This window comes from Microtus oregoni, unplaced genomic scaffold (assembly GCF_018167655.1).
Source record: "Microtus oregoni isolate MIOR12 unplaced genomic scaffold, Mior012 000015F_ref0000493, whole genome shotgun sequence".
In the NCBI taxonomy this organism is placed as follows: Eukaryota; Metazoa; Chordata; class Mammalia; order Rodentia; family Cricetidae; genus Microtus; species Microtus oregoni.
Window position 1 is genome coordinate 13,373,905 of NW_024543074.1, and position 12,263 is coordinate 13,386,167.

The following is a 12,263-nucleotide window of genomic DNA, read 5'->3' on the forward strand; positions in this document are numbered from 1 at the left end:
AGATAGTTAATGTGTAGTGGGGGGAGGAGAGAAACATTTTCGTCAGTAGGATAGCCACGGGTCAGGTGCCCATGCTGCTATTTATAGTCTAGAATCTCTTACCTGTGCTCCTGTGAACCCCAGTGTAAATCATCTGGACACACACACACACACACACACACACACACAAGAAAAAGAAAGAAGACAGGACATGGTAGTAAATAGGAACCCGTTGGGAGGAGAAAAGGGAGCTGAGCGAACAGGAGGGGTAAGAAAGGGCAATGAGATGGGGGTGTGAGTGGACACTGGAGTGGACCCTCACACTGGACCCCAAATAGGTCCTCCATCTGTTTCTGTCAATGATTTCGTCACAGCATTAAGAAAATTAACAAATACAGTCTGTCTTTCTTTCCTCCCTCCCTCCCTCCCTCCCTCCCTTCCTTCTTTCTTTCTCTCGCTGAATTATTTGACCATTTCATAGTCAAAATACCAGAGTGAAACATACATTGAAAGAGCTCATTTCAATTCCTGTAGTGCCAAGTATCAGGAGTGGACATTATTGTTGCCTCTGTGATTTATGCTGCTACAGAATGACTAAGACATTGAGAAGAAACTGGCCTAGTGATGCATGACTTTAATCCCAGCACTCAGAAGGCAGAGACAAAGGTTGAGGCAGGCGGATCTCTTTGAGTTTGAGGCCAGCCTTGTTTAAATAGTAAGACCTTGTGTCAAAAACACAAAGAACTGAGACTGTCATCAACAATTATAGAGGTAACATCCTTGTTAAACTGCTAGATCAGAAAGATGCTACATTGAATTCTTGAAATCACACTGAGAAAATTAAATTACATAAATAGCAGGCGCTTATAAGAATAAAAAAAGAGCCGGGCGGTGGTGGCATACCTTTAATCCCAGTACTCGGCAGAGGCAGGCAGATCTCTGTGAGTTCGAGGCCAGCCTGGTCTATGGAGCTAGTTCCTGGACAGCTAGGGCTGTTACACAGAGAAACCCTGTCTCAAAAAAAAAAAAAAAAAAGGCCGGGGATGGTGATGCACACCTTTAATCCCAGCACTTGGGAAGCAGAGGTAGAAGAATCTCTGTGAGTTCGAGGCCAGCCTGGTCTATAAAGCGAGTTCCAGGACAGCCAAAGATACAAAGAGAAACCCTGTCTTGAAAAACCGAGAAAAAGAGAGAGAGAGAGAGAGAGAGAGAGAGCTGAATTATTTATAACATCGCTTTGACTTAATTTCCGTTTCTGTTGGGTCCTATCACAACCACCACCTGTTTAGCCTGAAAAGGATTTCTGTGTACTTCTGTGCACTAGGCTGCTTCCTATTGTTGTGATAAAAACACCATGACCAAAAACAACTTGGGGAGGAAATAGAGTTGTTATTTCTGCTTGCAACTTATAGCCATCAGGACAGGAAGTCAGGGCAGAACTCAAGGTAGGAACTTGGAGGCTGGAACTGAACTGGAGGCAATAGAGAAGTGTTGCTGATTGCTGGGGACCCTTGGCTTGCTCAGCCTTCTTTCTTATATCTCCAGGATCTGCTGAGAACAGCACGGCCAGAACGCACTGGGTCCTCATACACCAATTATTAATCAAGAAAGTGTCCCCCAGACGTGCCCCTCTCTCCAGAAGGCCATAGCTTATGTTCACAATACAAGAACAAAAAACCCGCCAGCACAGTGTGCCTGAGCTTATAGTATGTGCACCATGTGGGAGCAGGTACCTGAAGAAACCCAAAAGGGCATCAAGTCCCCTAGAATTGGAGCCTGTGGTGTGGGAGGAGGGAACTAGGCAGGGTCCACTTTGTGAGCTGCAAGCACTCTTACCCAGTGAGCGCTCTCCAGCTCTGCTTAGCATTAAAAAACAAATCCACGCCGGGCGGTGGTGGCGCACGCCTTTAATCCCAGCACTCGGGAGGCAGAGGCAGGTGGATCTCTGTGGGTTCGAGGCCAGCCTGGTCTACAGAGCTAGTTCCAGGACAGGAACCAAAAAGCTACGGAGAAACTCTGTCTCGAAAAATCAAAAAAAAAAAAAAAAAAAAAAAAAAAAAAAAAATCCACTCATTGTAGGTTTTAGCTTACTGTTAGGTTCACTTTTTTACCAAATTCTTCCAGTAGTCTGAGAATGTATGTCAGACAAACGTTGATTTACTGTAAAGGAATTTTTACTTCTTAAAAAAAATGGATAAACATACTAAAAAGTTACAATATAAACGGTTTTACCATGTAATACGAGCTTTCTTCGTGACTCCTAGTCACTGGACAGAGGGTGTTTAAGAAAATTTAAAGCCGGAATCTAATGAAGGATTGCTAGAGTGAAGTTATTTCCTTGAATATGTCATTTTCTTTTTTCTTTTGATTTTTTGATACAGGGTCTCTCTGTGTACCAGTCCTGGCTGTCCTGAAATTCGCTTTTTAGAGGAGGCTGGCCTCGAACTCGGAGATCCGCCTGCCTCTGCCTCCCAAGTGCTGAGAGAAAAGGCATGCGCCACGCCCGGCCCAACTGTGCACTTCTGTGAAGAAAAAAAAATCAATTCTACACTTTTCCCAGAAGTTCAGGAGGGCTCTCGTCTAAAGCTCAGTGAGACAAGGCTGTGCTGGAGAGCCGCAGCACGCCGTGGAAAAGACTGTCACAACTCCGGCCCTGCCACCCCAGGGATCCGCCCTTCGGGAACTCGCACCCGCCGCCCCTCAGGCGGTCCCCTGTCTTTCTCCCAAGTTTTCCGCCTGCCGCATTCCTTCCCGGGCGCGTCGGCGCGCGCTGACGTCATGACGCCGCACACGCAGCCCCGCCCCTGCAGAGCTCGGGGCCGGGACGGAGCCGGGTTTGCTCTCCTTTCCGGAATGTGAGGCTCTGGGTTCGGCAGTGCATTGCGTTCGCCCCGGTCTTGCCGGTATCCCGCGGCCGCCGTCATCGCCGGTGCTCGGTTCGCGCGCGCACGCGGAGGCCAGGCGGCCGGGGCCGTGAGGCGCGCGCTCGCGTGGTCGCCGCCCCTCGGAAGCCTCCGGGGCCGCACACGGGTTCGCTACGGAGGGAGGCGGGGGCCTGCGGGAGGAGGCGGAGGAGGAGCGAGGGAAGATGGCGGCCGTGGAGCTCGAGTGGATCCCCGAGACGCTCTACAACACCGCCATCTCCGCTGTCGTGGACAACTACATCCGCTCGCGTCGCGACATCCGCTCCTTGCCGGAGAATATCCAGTTCGACGTTTACTACAAGGTACGACCGACCTGCTTGCTCGGACCCCGCCGCCGCCTCCGGGCCGCACCCCCTTCCACGTCCGCGGCCGGGCCCGCAGCCCTCGAGGCACCGACTGCGGTGGCGGCTTTCCGATACCCCGCCGTCCCCGCGTCTGCCCCCCGACCTGTGCGATCCGGGGGGTTCTTGTGCGAGTGCTGCCCGCCATCCTCTCAGAGGCCCTGGTTAGGCCCACGGGAAATGCCCGGCTCAGCACGGTCCCACTCGGTCCTCCTGTCGCTGGGGTATCCTCCGCCCTGTCCTCTTTAGTGTCAGCCTGAGCTGGACTTTTTTTTTTTTTTTGCTGGTATCCTCCCCCAGTTCTCCCCGGCACTCGTCCCCCCACCCCCCGTACTGCTTTTCATTTTTTTCCTCCCCCCGCTGTCGGAGTTCTGTCCATTTTTTTCCTTTCTTCCCTCAAAACGAAGTGATTTACTTAGGGATTATTAGAAACGGACTGTGGGCTTCATTTGCATGTTCTTGAAAGCTTTTTGTGTGGTTTCAGGTTTTGTTTTGATTTTTCGGCTTAGACTCGGTGTTGAGTTAGGGATTTCACTAACAGGGGAGTGTGGACCGGCTCTTTAGAAAGGACGCAGTGAAAATCACCGAAGGAAAGAAGTAGAAATTATGCCCACGTATATGAAAATATATGAAAAATAGGCTATTCTGCAGCATTTCTAAATCGCTCCCCCTCAAAAATCTGAACTGAAAGTCTTCCAAGTTGCTCTTCAAGGAGTTTCAAGGGTAGGTGTCCTTAGACGTGGACAATTTTTGCAGTGTTCTGAGAGGGAGGAGAACTTTGGGAACTCGGAGCCTCCCTTTTCCTCTCCCCACATTTGAGTGTGAACACTGGATTCATTCACTGACTCCTGCTTTGAGTCAGCGAGAACTCCAGTTTGCAGTAGCCACCTTTGCACAATATGACCGGCAGAGGTTTTATTTTTAGATTTTTAAATACTACTTGATTATTGTACAGTGGTGTAATTTGATATTTAGCAGATGTGTACGTTCGTTTATGTATGTGTAGTGTTTTAGGGCGTTTACTTTATTAGAGAGATTGTCTGCTTTTTCCAGCTTGAGAACATTTTTTCAGAATTAGCAACTGACATACTGCAGTCTATAAAATCCTGCTGCTTTGCACCAGCTCCTAACATTTAAAATCATTTCCCTCCTAAATATTTGGAGAAGATTCATTTTGACAACGTGTAGTATAATTTTTGGATTTAGAAGAAAACCTCCCTCCATTCCAAATGGTTTTGATACACTGATTTACTTTCGTGTGTAACTGATGTTAATTTTATGCATTTAAGCTACATTTATCCCAAGGACAAATTAGTCTGCTATTCTCAAACCTGGAAAACTGCTGCAGTGTGTGCTATTTCTGTCAGTTTTATTAAATCGTATGCAGACGTGTACACCTTTTGGAGCCAATCACTGGGAATCTAACCAGGAAAGAATACTTTTACTACTTGAATTCTGTCGAAATACTTTAGTCTCTTTTATTTTCGCTAAAAGGAAACCTTTTCCTTTGAAGATTATTAGTGTGAGCAGTTAGTGTTCTTGTCATGTGTCTGGTCTTCATGGGCTTCAGTTTTCTTCTTTTGGGTACACTGTACTATTTTATGGTTAGATACTTGATGTGAACCCTGGTGCTGAGCTGGGAGCAATGTTAATACTTTCCTCTTTCTACATTATTGTGTTTAAGCCTTGCCATTCAAATGAGAGGTAGAGGATTGAGAAAAGGTTTCAACTGTTGTAGGCCTGTCTGTCCTGGAATCTGTAGACCAGATTAGCCTCTTTTTGGTTTTTTGAGACAGGGTTTCTCTGTAGCATCCTGGAAACTAGCTCTTGTAGCCCAGGCTGGCCTGGAACTCACATAGATCCTCCTGCCTCTGCCTGGGATTAAAGGCGCCACCACTGCCCAGCTCAGGTTAGCCTCTTGACTCACAGAGATAAACCTGCTCTGCCTCACTGGTGCTGGGATTTAAACCTGAGGCACAGGTCATATATATATGGAGTTCCAAAGTAGCCAGACCTACATTGAGGGCTCTGGTCTCAAAAAATGAAGAAAATAAAAATAAAGGCCTAAGCCACCACCCTGGCTACAAAATTTTCATTTTGATACAATGTTTCACTAAGTTGCCTGGTATGGCCTTGAATTACCCCCCCCCCCTTCTTTCTGCTTGGAGACAGGGTTTTTCTCTGAGTAGCCTTGGCTGTTCTCAGGGTGGCCTTGATCCAGACATCCACTTGCCTCTACCTCCTGATTGCTGGGATTAAAGACATGTGCCACCACCACACTGCTTAAGTTGCTTTTTATTTCATTTTTTTATTTTTTTAAAGATTTATTTATTTATTATGTGTATAGGACATTCCTTCCATGTGTGCCCGCATGCCAGAAGGGGCGCCAGGTCTCATTACAGATGGCTGTGAGCCACCATGTGGTCACTGGGAATTGAACTCAAGGACCTCCGGAAGAGCAGTCAGTGCTCTTAACCACTGAGCCATCTCTCCAGCCCCAAGTTGCTTTTTAAAATAGCATATATTTGGCTATAGAAATGCTCAGTGGTTAAGAACACTTGTTCTTGAAGAGGACTGGGGTTCACTTCCCAGCGCCCACATGGTAATTTACAACCATCCATAACAATATGATATACAAGCAAAGCACTCATACACATAAGATAAAATAAATAAAATTTTTAGCCAGGTGTAGTAGCACAAGCCATTTTAATCCCAGCACTGGGGAGGCAGAAGCAGGTGGCTCTATGTGAGTTCCAGAGCAGCCGGAACTACAAATGAGACAGGTTGTGGTGATCTGAGGTACCTCTATAGGTAAATTTGCAAGGAGTGACTGTCATGGATTAGGAGCTAAGAAACTTGCTCAGGGTACGGAGTAGTAGTCTTGAGATTTTTGTAGGAAAGCTAAACAGAAGGTGGAGATAGCTACTGAATTCTGTGGTAGGAAAAACTGGCTAAAATACACAAATGAATATACAGCCAGTAGTAAATAGGTGGCTATATAAAAGTTGATACCTTACAAAATAAATGACTTTTATTCCTAATGTTTTTCTCCAAGGGTGGAATCATTTTGGCATAGAAATGGATAGAGCATACTGAAAAATTGTAAAACAGTGTACAGATTGATTAATAAGGCTAGGTGTCAGAAACCTAGCATTTGAGGGCCTGCAATAGGAAGATCACAAATGCAGGGCCTCCGTAGCCTGCATATGGAGACTGTGTCTCAAAAACAAAAAAAGCAAAAACTTAGAAAGTAAATTGGAGCTGAATTTGGTGACTTATTCTGTGATTCCAGGACTAGGGAGGTGGAAGAGACAGGAGGGTCATTGCAGAGTTTAAGGCTAGCCAGGACAACAGTGGTAGGCTCTTTCTCAAAATTAATTGACTAATTTATTAAGATTCTTAAAGATTTATTTACACAGTGTTCTGCCAACACCTATCTCTGCAGGTCAGAAGAGAAGATCTCATTACAGATGGTTGTGAGCCACCATGTGGTTGCTGGGAATTGAACTTAGGACCTTTGGAAGAGTAGGCAGTACTCTTAACTGCTAAGCCATCTCTCTCCAACTCTCCTTAATTTTTTACTTATTTAGGACTAAATTATCTGAAGGAGTGGCGGTTGGAGTTCTACAGCACAATGGTGTCTATCTTGTCATATAATAGAGGGCTGTCATGGTCATGAAAAGAAAGAACTGTGTGGCCATTGAGTAGCAGACAGGCTTTTTGGGAATCCAGGCTCAGATGGTGACCACAGACTTCCAAAAGATCTTTCCTGTGGTCACAGGTTCTATATAGGCCTGACTTGGTTGGCCACCAACATCAAGACAGTTGCCCAGAGCCTCAAGTTCCAGCTGAACCTGTATGACTTCAAGGAAGGTCATATCGAGTCTTATATTTTCATGACATGGTGGCTAGCCTATTTGTGACAAACAGTTTGGTCCCTAGTCCATAGAGCCTGTCATTGGGTTGGATCTGAAGACTTTTAAGCCCATCATTTGCTCTCTAGACCTCAATGGCTGCCTAAGGTGATTGATGACTTTGTGGTCAGTGGTACCTGCTCCGAACAAATGTATAGGATGTTTGATTCTCTCTGGGAGCCCAACATGGATCTAGTACATCTGTTTGAAACCATTTCCTAAGCCATACTGAATGCCGTGGACCCCCAGGATGCCACATCAAGCATGGGTATCATTGTGCTCATTGAAAATGACAAGATCACCAAGATACTGAATGCCCAGCAGGACTAACCTTGTGCCTGGTCCCACTTCCCTTTTATTTGTTTGGTTTTTAGACCAGGCTGGCCTTGAACTCACAGAGATCCGCTTGTTTCTGCCTTCCAGTGCTGAGATTAAAGGCACGTGCCACCACCGCCTGGGCTCTGTTGCTTTTCTTTTCAGTAAAATTGCCTTTCTTTCATTTTTTGTTTTTTGAGATAGGTTTTCTCTGTAAAAACCCAGGCTGTCCTGGAACTCACTTTGTAGACCAGGTCTACCTGCATCTGCCTCCTGAGTACTGGGATTATAGGTGTGTGCCACCACTGCCCAGCTCAAATTGCCTGCCTCCCTGTCTCTCTCTCTCTCTCTCTCTCTCTCTCTCTTTCTCTCTCTCTCTCTCTGGAAACTGAACCAAGAAAAATCTCAAGCACAGTGATTGGGAGAGGTGCATTTTAAGATAGCTGGGCATATTAAAACGCTACATATTTTAATATACCATGACATTGGCACAATGACAGTAGAGTGAGAGATTGGTTATTGAGTATAATAGAAGCCCAGAAAGAAACTAAAACAATTTGAAGTTTCATTACATAATGACATTAAGAGAGTACTGTATTTCAAATCATGGGAAAAGATTTTTGGGATGCTTTGTTTAGATGAGTGGCTATTTGGTATGTAAGTTAGACCACTATATCAGATAAAGTACCAAAATTAACTCCGTGGATTAAATTTTTAAGTATACCTATTAAAATTAACAGAATAAATTATTGGGTCTGCATCTTACATGGAGAAATGACTGGAATATATCGTTTAAAGAAATTTTAAAGATAATTTAAAAATTACAAAAGCATCACATAAAAATATACAAAGGACTCTCTCTGCCTGATTGCTGTTATCATGGACACAAGTCAAGTACAGCCCATCAAGCTCGCTAGAGTAACCAAAATGCTGGGCAGGACCGGTTCACAGGGACAGTGCACGCAGGTACTTGTGGAATTTATGGATGACATCTAAATGTCAACAGGTCCCATTCGAGAGGGAGCTGTACTCTCCCTAATGGAGTCAGAAAAGGAGGCTTGGAGGTTGTGTTGACCTTCCTGCTGGGTCCTGAGTGTCCACCACTTGGCCCATGATGACCTGCAACTATTAAATAAAACATTTGTATTGTTTTGAAAAAATATATACAAAAGGTGAAGGTTGCTCTTCTTGCCAACACTGCAGTGCCTGCCATCTTGGCACAGAGAAGACTTTTCTAAGTTCAAAACCAAAAGCCTGGAATAAAAAGCACAAGGACCTGAATTTAGTTGTCAGAACAGCAGGCAGGCTCCCTGAGACTCACTGGCCGGCCAACCAGCCAAGCCTAGGGTGAGCTTCAGGCCAGTGTAAGACTCTTCCTCAAAAATAGCTGAGGTGGTCAGTGTTCCTGAAGAACAGCACTTAAGACTGTCCTCTGTGTGTTCTATGTATCTACAGCCGAAGCTTGTGCACCTCACACACCCAGTAAAAATAAAACCCTAAAAGAAAAAAAAAGAATTTTAAGTGATAGAAATTATTGCAATGTTTGTGGGAGTACAAATCAACATATCCTTTTTTGTTTGTTTTGGTTTTCTTTTTTTATTTATTTTCTGGGTTTTTTTGAGACAGGGTTTCACTGTAGCTTTGGAGCCTGTGCTGGAACTAGCTCTTGTAGACCAGGCTGGCCTTGAACTCACAGAGATCCACCTGACTCTGCCCTCCAAGTGCGGGGATTAAAGGCGTCTGCCACCACTGCCTGGCTTTGGTTTTGGTTTTCTGAGACAGGGTTTCTCTGTGTATCCCTGGCTGTCCTGGAACTCATTATATAGACCTTTGGCCTCAAACTCAGAATCCACCTGCCTCTGTCTCCTGAGTGCTAGGATTAGGCTTCATCTGTGATGTTTTAGTAACTAACATCTAATATTGCGCGTGTGTAATTTCAGTTTGTTTTAGTCAAGACCCTGTATCCCACTACTTAATGGCTCTCTTTATTGGAGACAGAATCTCATGTAGTCCAGGGTTGTTAAGAATAACCCTGTTCTGATCCTTGTGCACCACCACATACAGGGCTGCCAGGTGCTCTATTAATTAACTGAGCTACAGCCCCAGCTCTTTTCAGTGGTCCTGGAAAATACCTTTCATGTGCCAGTGTTGGAAGTATACAGTGTATAATGATGTGTAATGTATGTGCACTTGAATCTGTGTCTACCACGATCAGAGAAGACATTGTAGGCCCTACTTTATCGCTCTGCCTTATCTTGAGAGAGTTTCTGTTAGCCAACAAGTTCTAGTGGTACTCATGTCTATGCTCCCTTAATGCTGGAATTATTCTCGCATCACATTAGTGATGGGTGTTTGAATTTAGGTCCTCTTTTTTTTTTTTAGATTTTATTTATTTATTATGTATACAATATTCTGCCTCCATGTATGCCTGCAGGCCAGAAGAGGGTACCAGATCTTATTACAGGTGGTTGTGAGCCACCATGTGGTTGCTGGTAATTGAACTCAGGTCCTCTGGAAGAACAGTCAGTGTTCTTAACCACTGAGCCATCTCTCCAGCCCAATTTAGGTCCTCTTGGTTGGGCAACAAGTACTTTTATCCACTGAGTAATCTCCTCAGGCTAGATATCTCTGTTAAGTGTTATTTTAGCTGTAAATTCACCTCCTCCTCCTCTTCTTCCTCCTCCTCCTCCTCCTCCTCTTTTCATTTCTTTCTTTTTTCTGTTTTTTTTTTTTTTTAAAGAAATGGGTTGTGTTGTCCTGTGAACAGAATTTCCTAGTCTGGAATTTCAGTGGTTGCTATATGAAATGTTACTATCTCTACACACATACACCTGGATGCTCTTACATTTGTCTCTGTGGGAACTTTGTGAATTTCTTGGTTCATACCCGACTTGTTTGGTTTTGTGAGTGTGGTTGTACTGTGTGCAGTGCAGGTGTGTATATGGAAGCCAGGGGTTAGCCTTGGGTATTTCTCAGGAGCTGTGTACCTTGGTCCTTTTGTTGTTTGTTTCAGACAGGGACTTAAGAGAGAGTTGTGCCTGTTTCTGCCTCCTGAGTAAAGGAATATGCCACCATGTCCTGCTTCACCTTGTTTTTGGAGAAGAGTCTCTCTTAGCCATGTAGATTTTCTACTTTTGTATAGCTTCAAACCCAGATGTTTACACGAGAGTTGTAATATTTTTACCTTGTGTTTCTCTGTTTAAAAAGGGTTGGATGTCTGCATCTGTCACTGCTATTTGTCATAATTCCACAAGTTTTATTTACTCCCGTTCTTTTGCAGAAGTCAACTGAAATTATTTCTTGGGGAGAGTATTTAATTTATCTTCTTAAACTTCTTTAGCTACCTTCCTAAATCAGTTAGGATTGTTTTTCGTCTCTGATAGATGATGATTAATTTTGTAGATCAGAGAATAGTTTTTTTTATTGCTCTGGGATGTGTATGGGGGTCACCACTATTTTCTTCAAACTAGCATAGTGCCTTTTAAAATATTCAGAGACGTATTGAGTTGATAAAAGTGGGGCTGGGGTAAAGTACATGTGTAAAACCAAGGGTTTGATCCCCAGCACCAAAAATAAGGAAAAACAACTAGAATGCTCCTTGTTGTAGCATTTTGGTATTTGCTATCAAAACCATGAAGATACAACAGGTGCAGAGAGCTCTGGGTTTTATGAAATAAATCTTCCTTGATCTGATGTTAAAATAGGAAACACCTATTTTTATCTATAAATTAAAGCAACCATATTCAGAATTTGTTCTCAGTTTTTCCATTTTTTTGTCATAGTCTCCTAAGTAGAAAAGTGAAGTTGCTGTTCTACCAGCTACTAGCACTTTGCCTAAAAAAAGTTACTTAAATCATACATATGGCAGTTAACAAAGAGACCCTACAACTGGACAGGTACAGGGTGCAGAGAATAAGACTGTGCACTGCACAGCTCATACCACCCGACTCCCCATAGAGTAAGGGACTGAAAAGGCTGTAAGAGTCTGAGATTGTAGGTAATCACAATGAAACAGAGCAGTTGTGACAGCATGCACAAGTCCCGCTTCAAGCTAAATGAAATATCAGCATGGGGGTGAGGAGGTGGACATGAATCCCCTCTTAATTGAGCAGTTCATTTTTTTAGACTAATAATTTATCCAGTAGGAACTGTACATAGCCAAACCTTACTTTGGAAACTAAAACACCAGGGATGCTGCCTACTCCTGGATCCTCCAGGGTGAGAAGAAGGTCAAGAAGTCTTGAAAGAAAAGGCCAGAAACAGGGTACATCTGGTGAAGAGGCAGATTAGATAGTGCAAACTTCTATTTAAAAAAAAAAATCTATTTGCAAGGGCGACAAGGTGGCTGAAGAGATTGAGGCCTTGGGGGAAAAGAAGGAACCAAGTAGATGGAAGGTGTGTTTCCATCCCTCTGCCCTTAATTTCTTTCCTCTCCACATCTAGTTAGATTCTCTTTAAAAGTCCACTGCAGAGTTGAAACTGTTAAGGGAGGACCCAGAGGCTGGTAAAATTCATTTACCTTGGGACTGTAGAGATGGTTCAGAGATTAAGAGCACTGACTGCTCTTCCAGAGGTCTTGAGTTCGGTTCCTCGCAACCACATGGTGGTTCACCAACCACATGGTGGCTCACAATCATCTATAATGAGATCTAGTGCCCTCTTCTGGCAGGCAGGGATGCCTGCAGACAGAACAATGTACACATAGTATATAAATCTTTTTTTTTTTTTAAAGAATTCATTTGCCTCTGCCCTTTGTTCTTGGGGTCTAGCTGGGGCAGGAGCTTGATGGG

General features: G+C 44.2%; 1 protein-coding gene and 2 pseudogenes across 1 annotated transcript in view; all 3 read left to right on the forward strand.

The window, feature by feature from the left end:
- The first annotated feature begins 2,789 nt into the window (after nt 1–2,789).
- Appbp2 (amyloid beta precursor protein binding protein 2) overlaps nt 2,790–12,263 on the forward strand; it is a 40,240-nt gene continuing 30,766 nt past the window's right edge. The window contains exon 1 of the mRNA XM_041664323.1: nt 2,790–3,205. Within this exon, the coding sequence (XP_041520257.1) occupies nt 3,068–3,205 (138 nt within the window). The 5' untranslated portion in view covers nt 2,790–3,067. The remainder of the gene's footprint in view (nt 3,206–12,263) is intronic.
- LOC121456287 lies at nt 6,914–7,488 on the forward strand (annotated as a pseudogene).
- LOC121456125 lies at nt 8,353–8,547 on the forward strand (annotated as a pseudogene).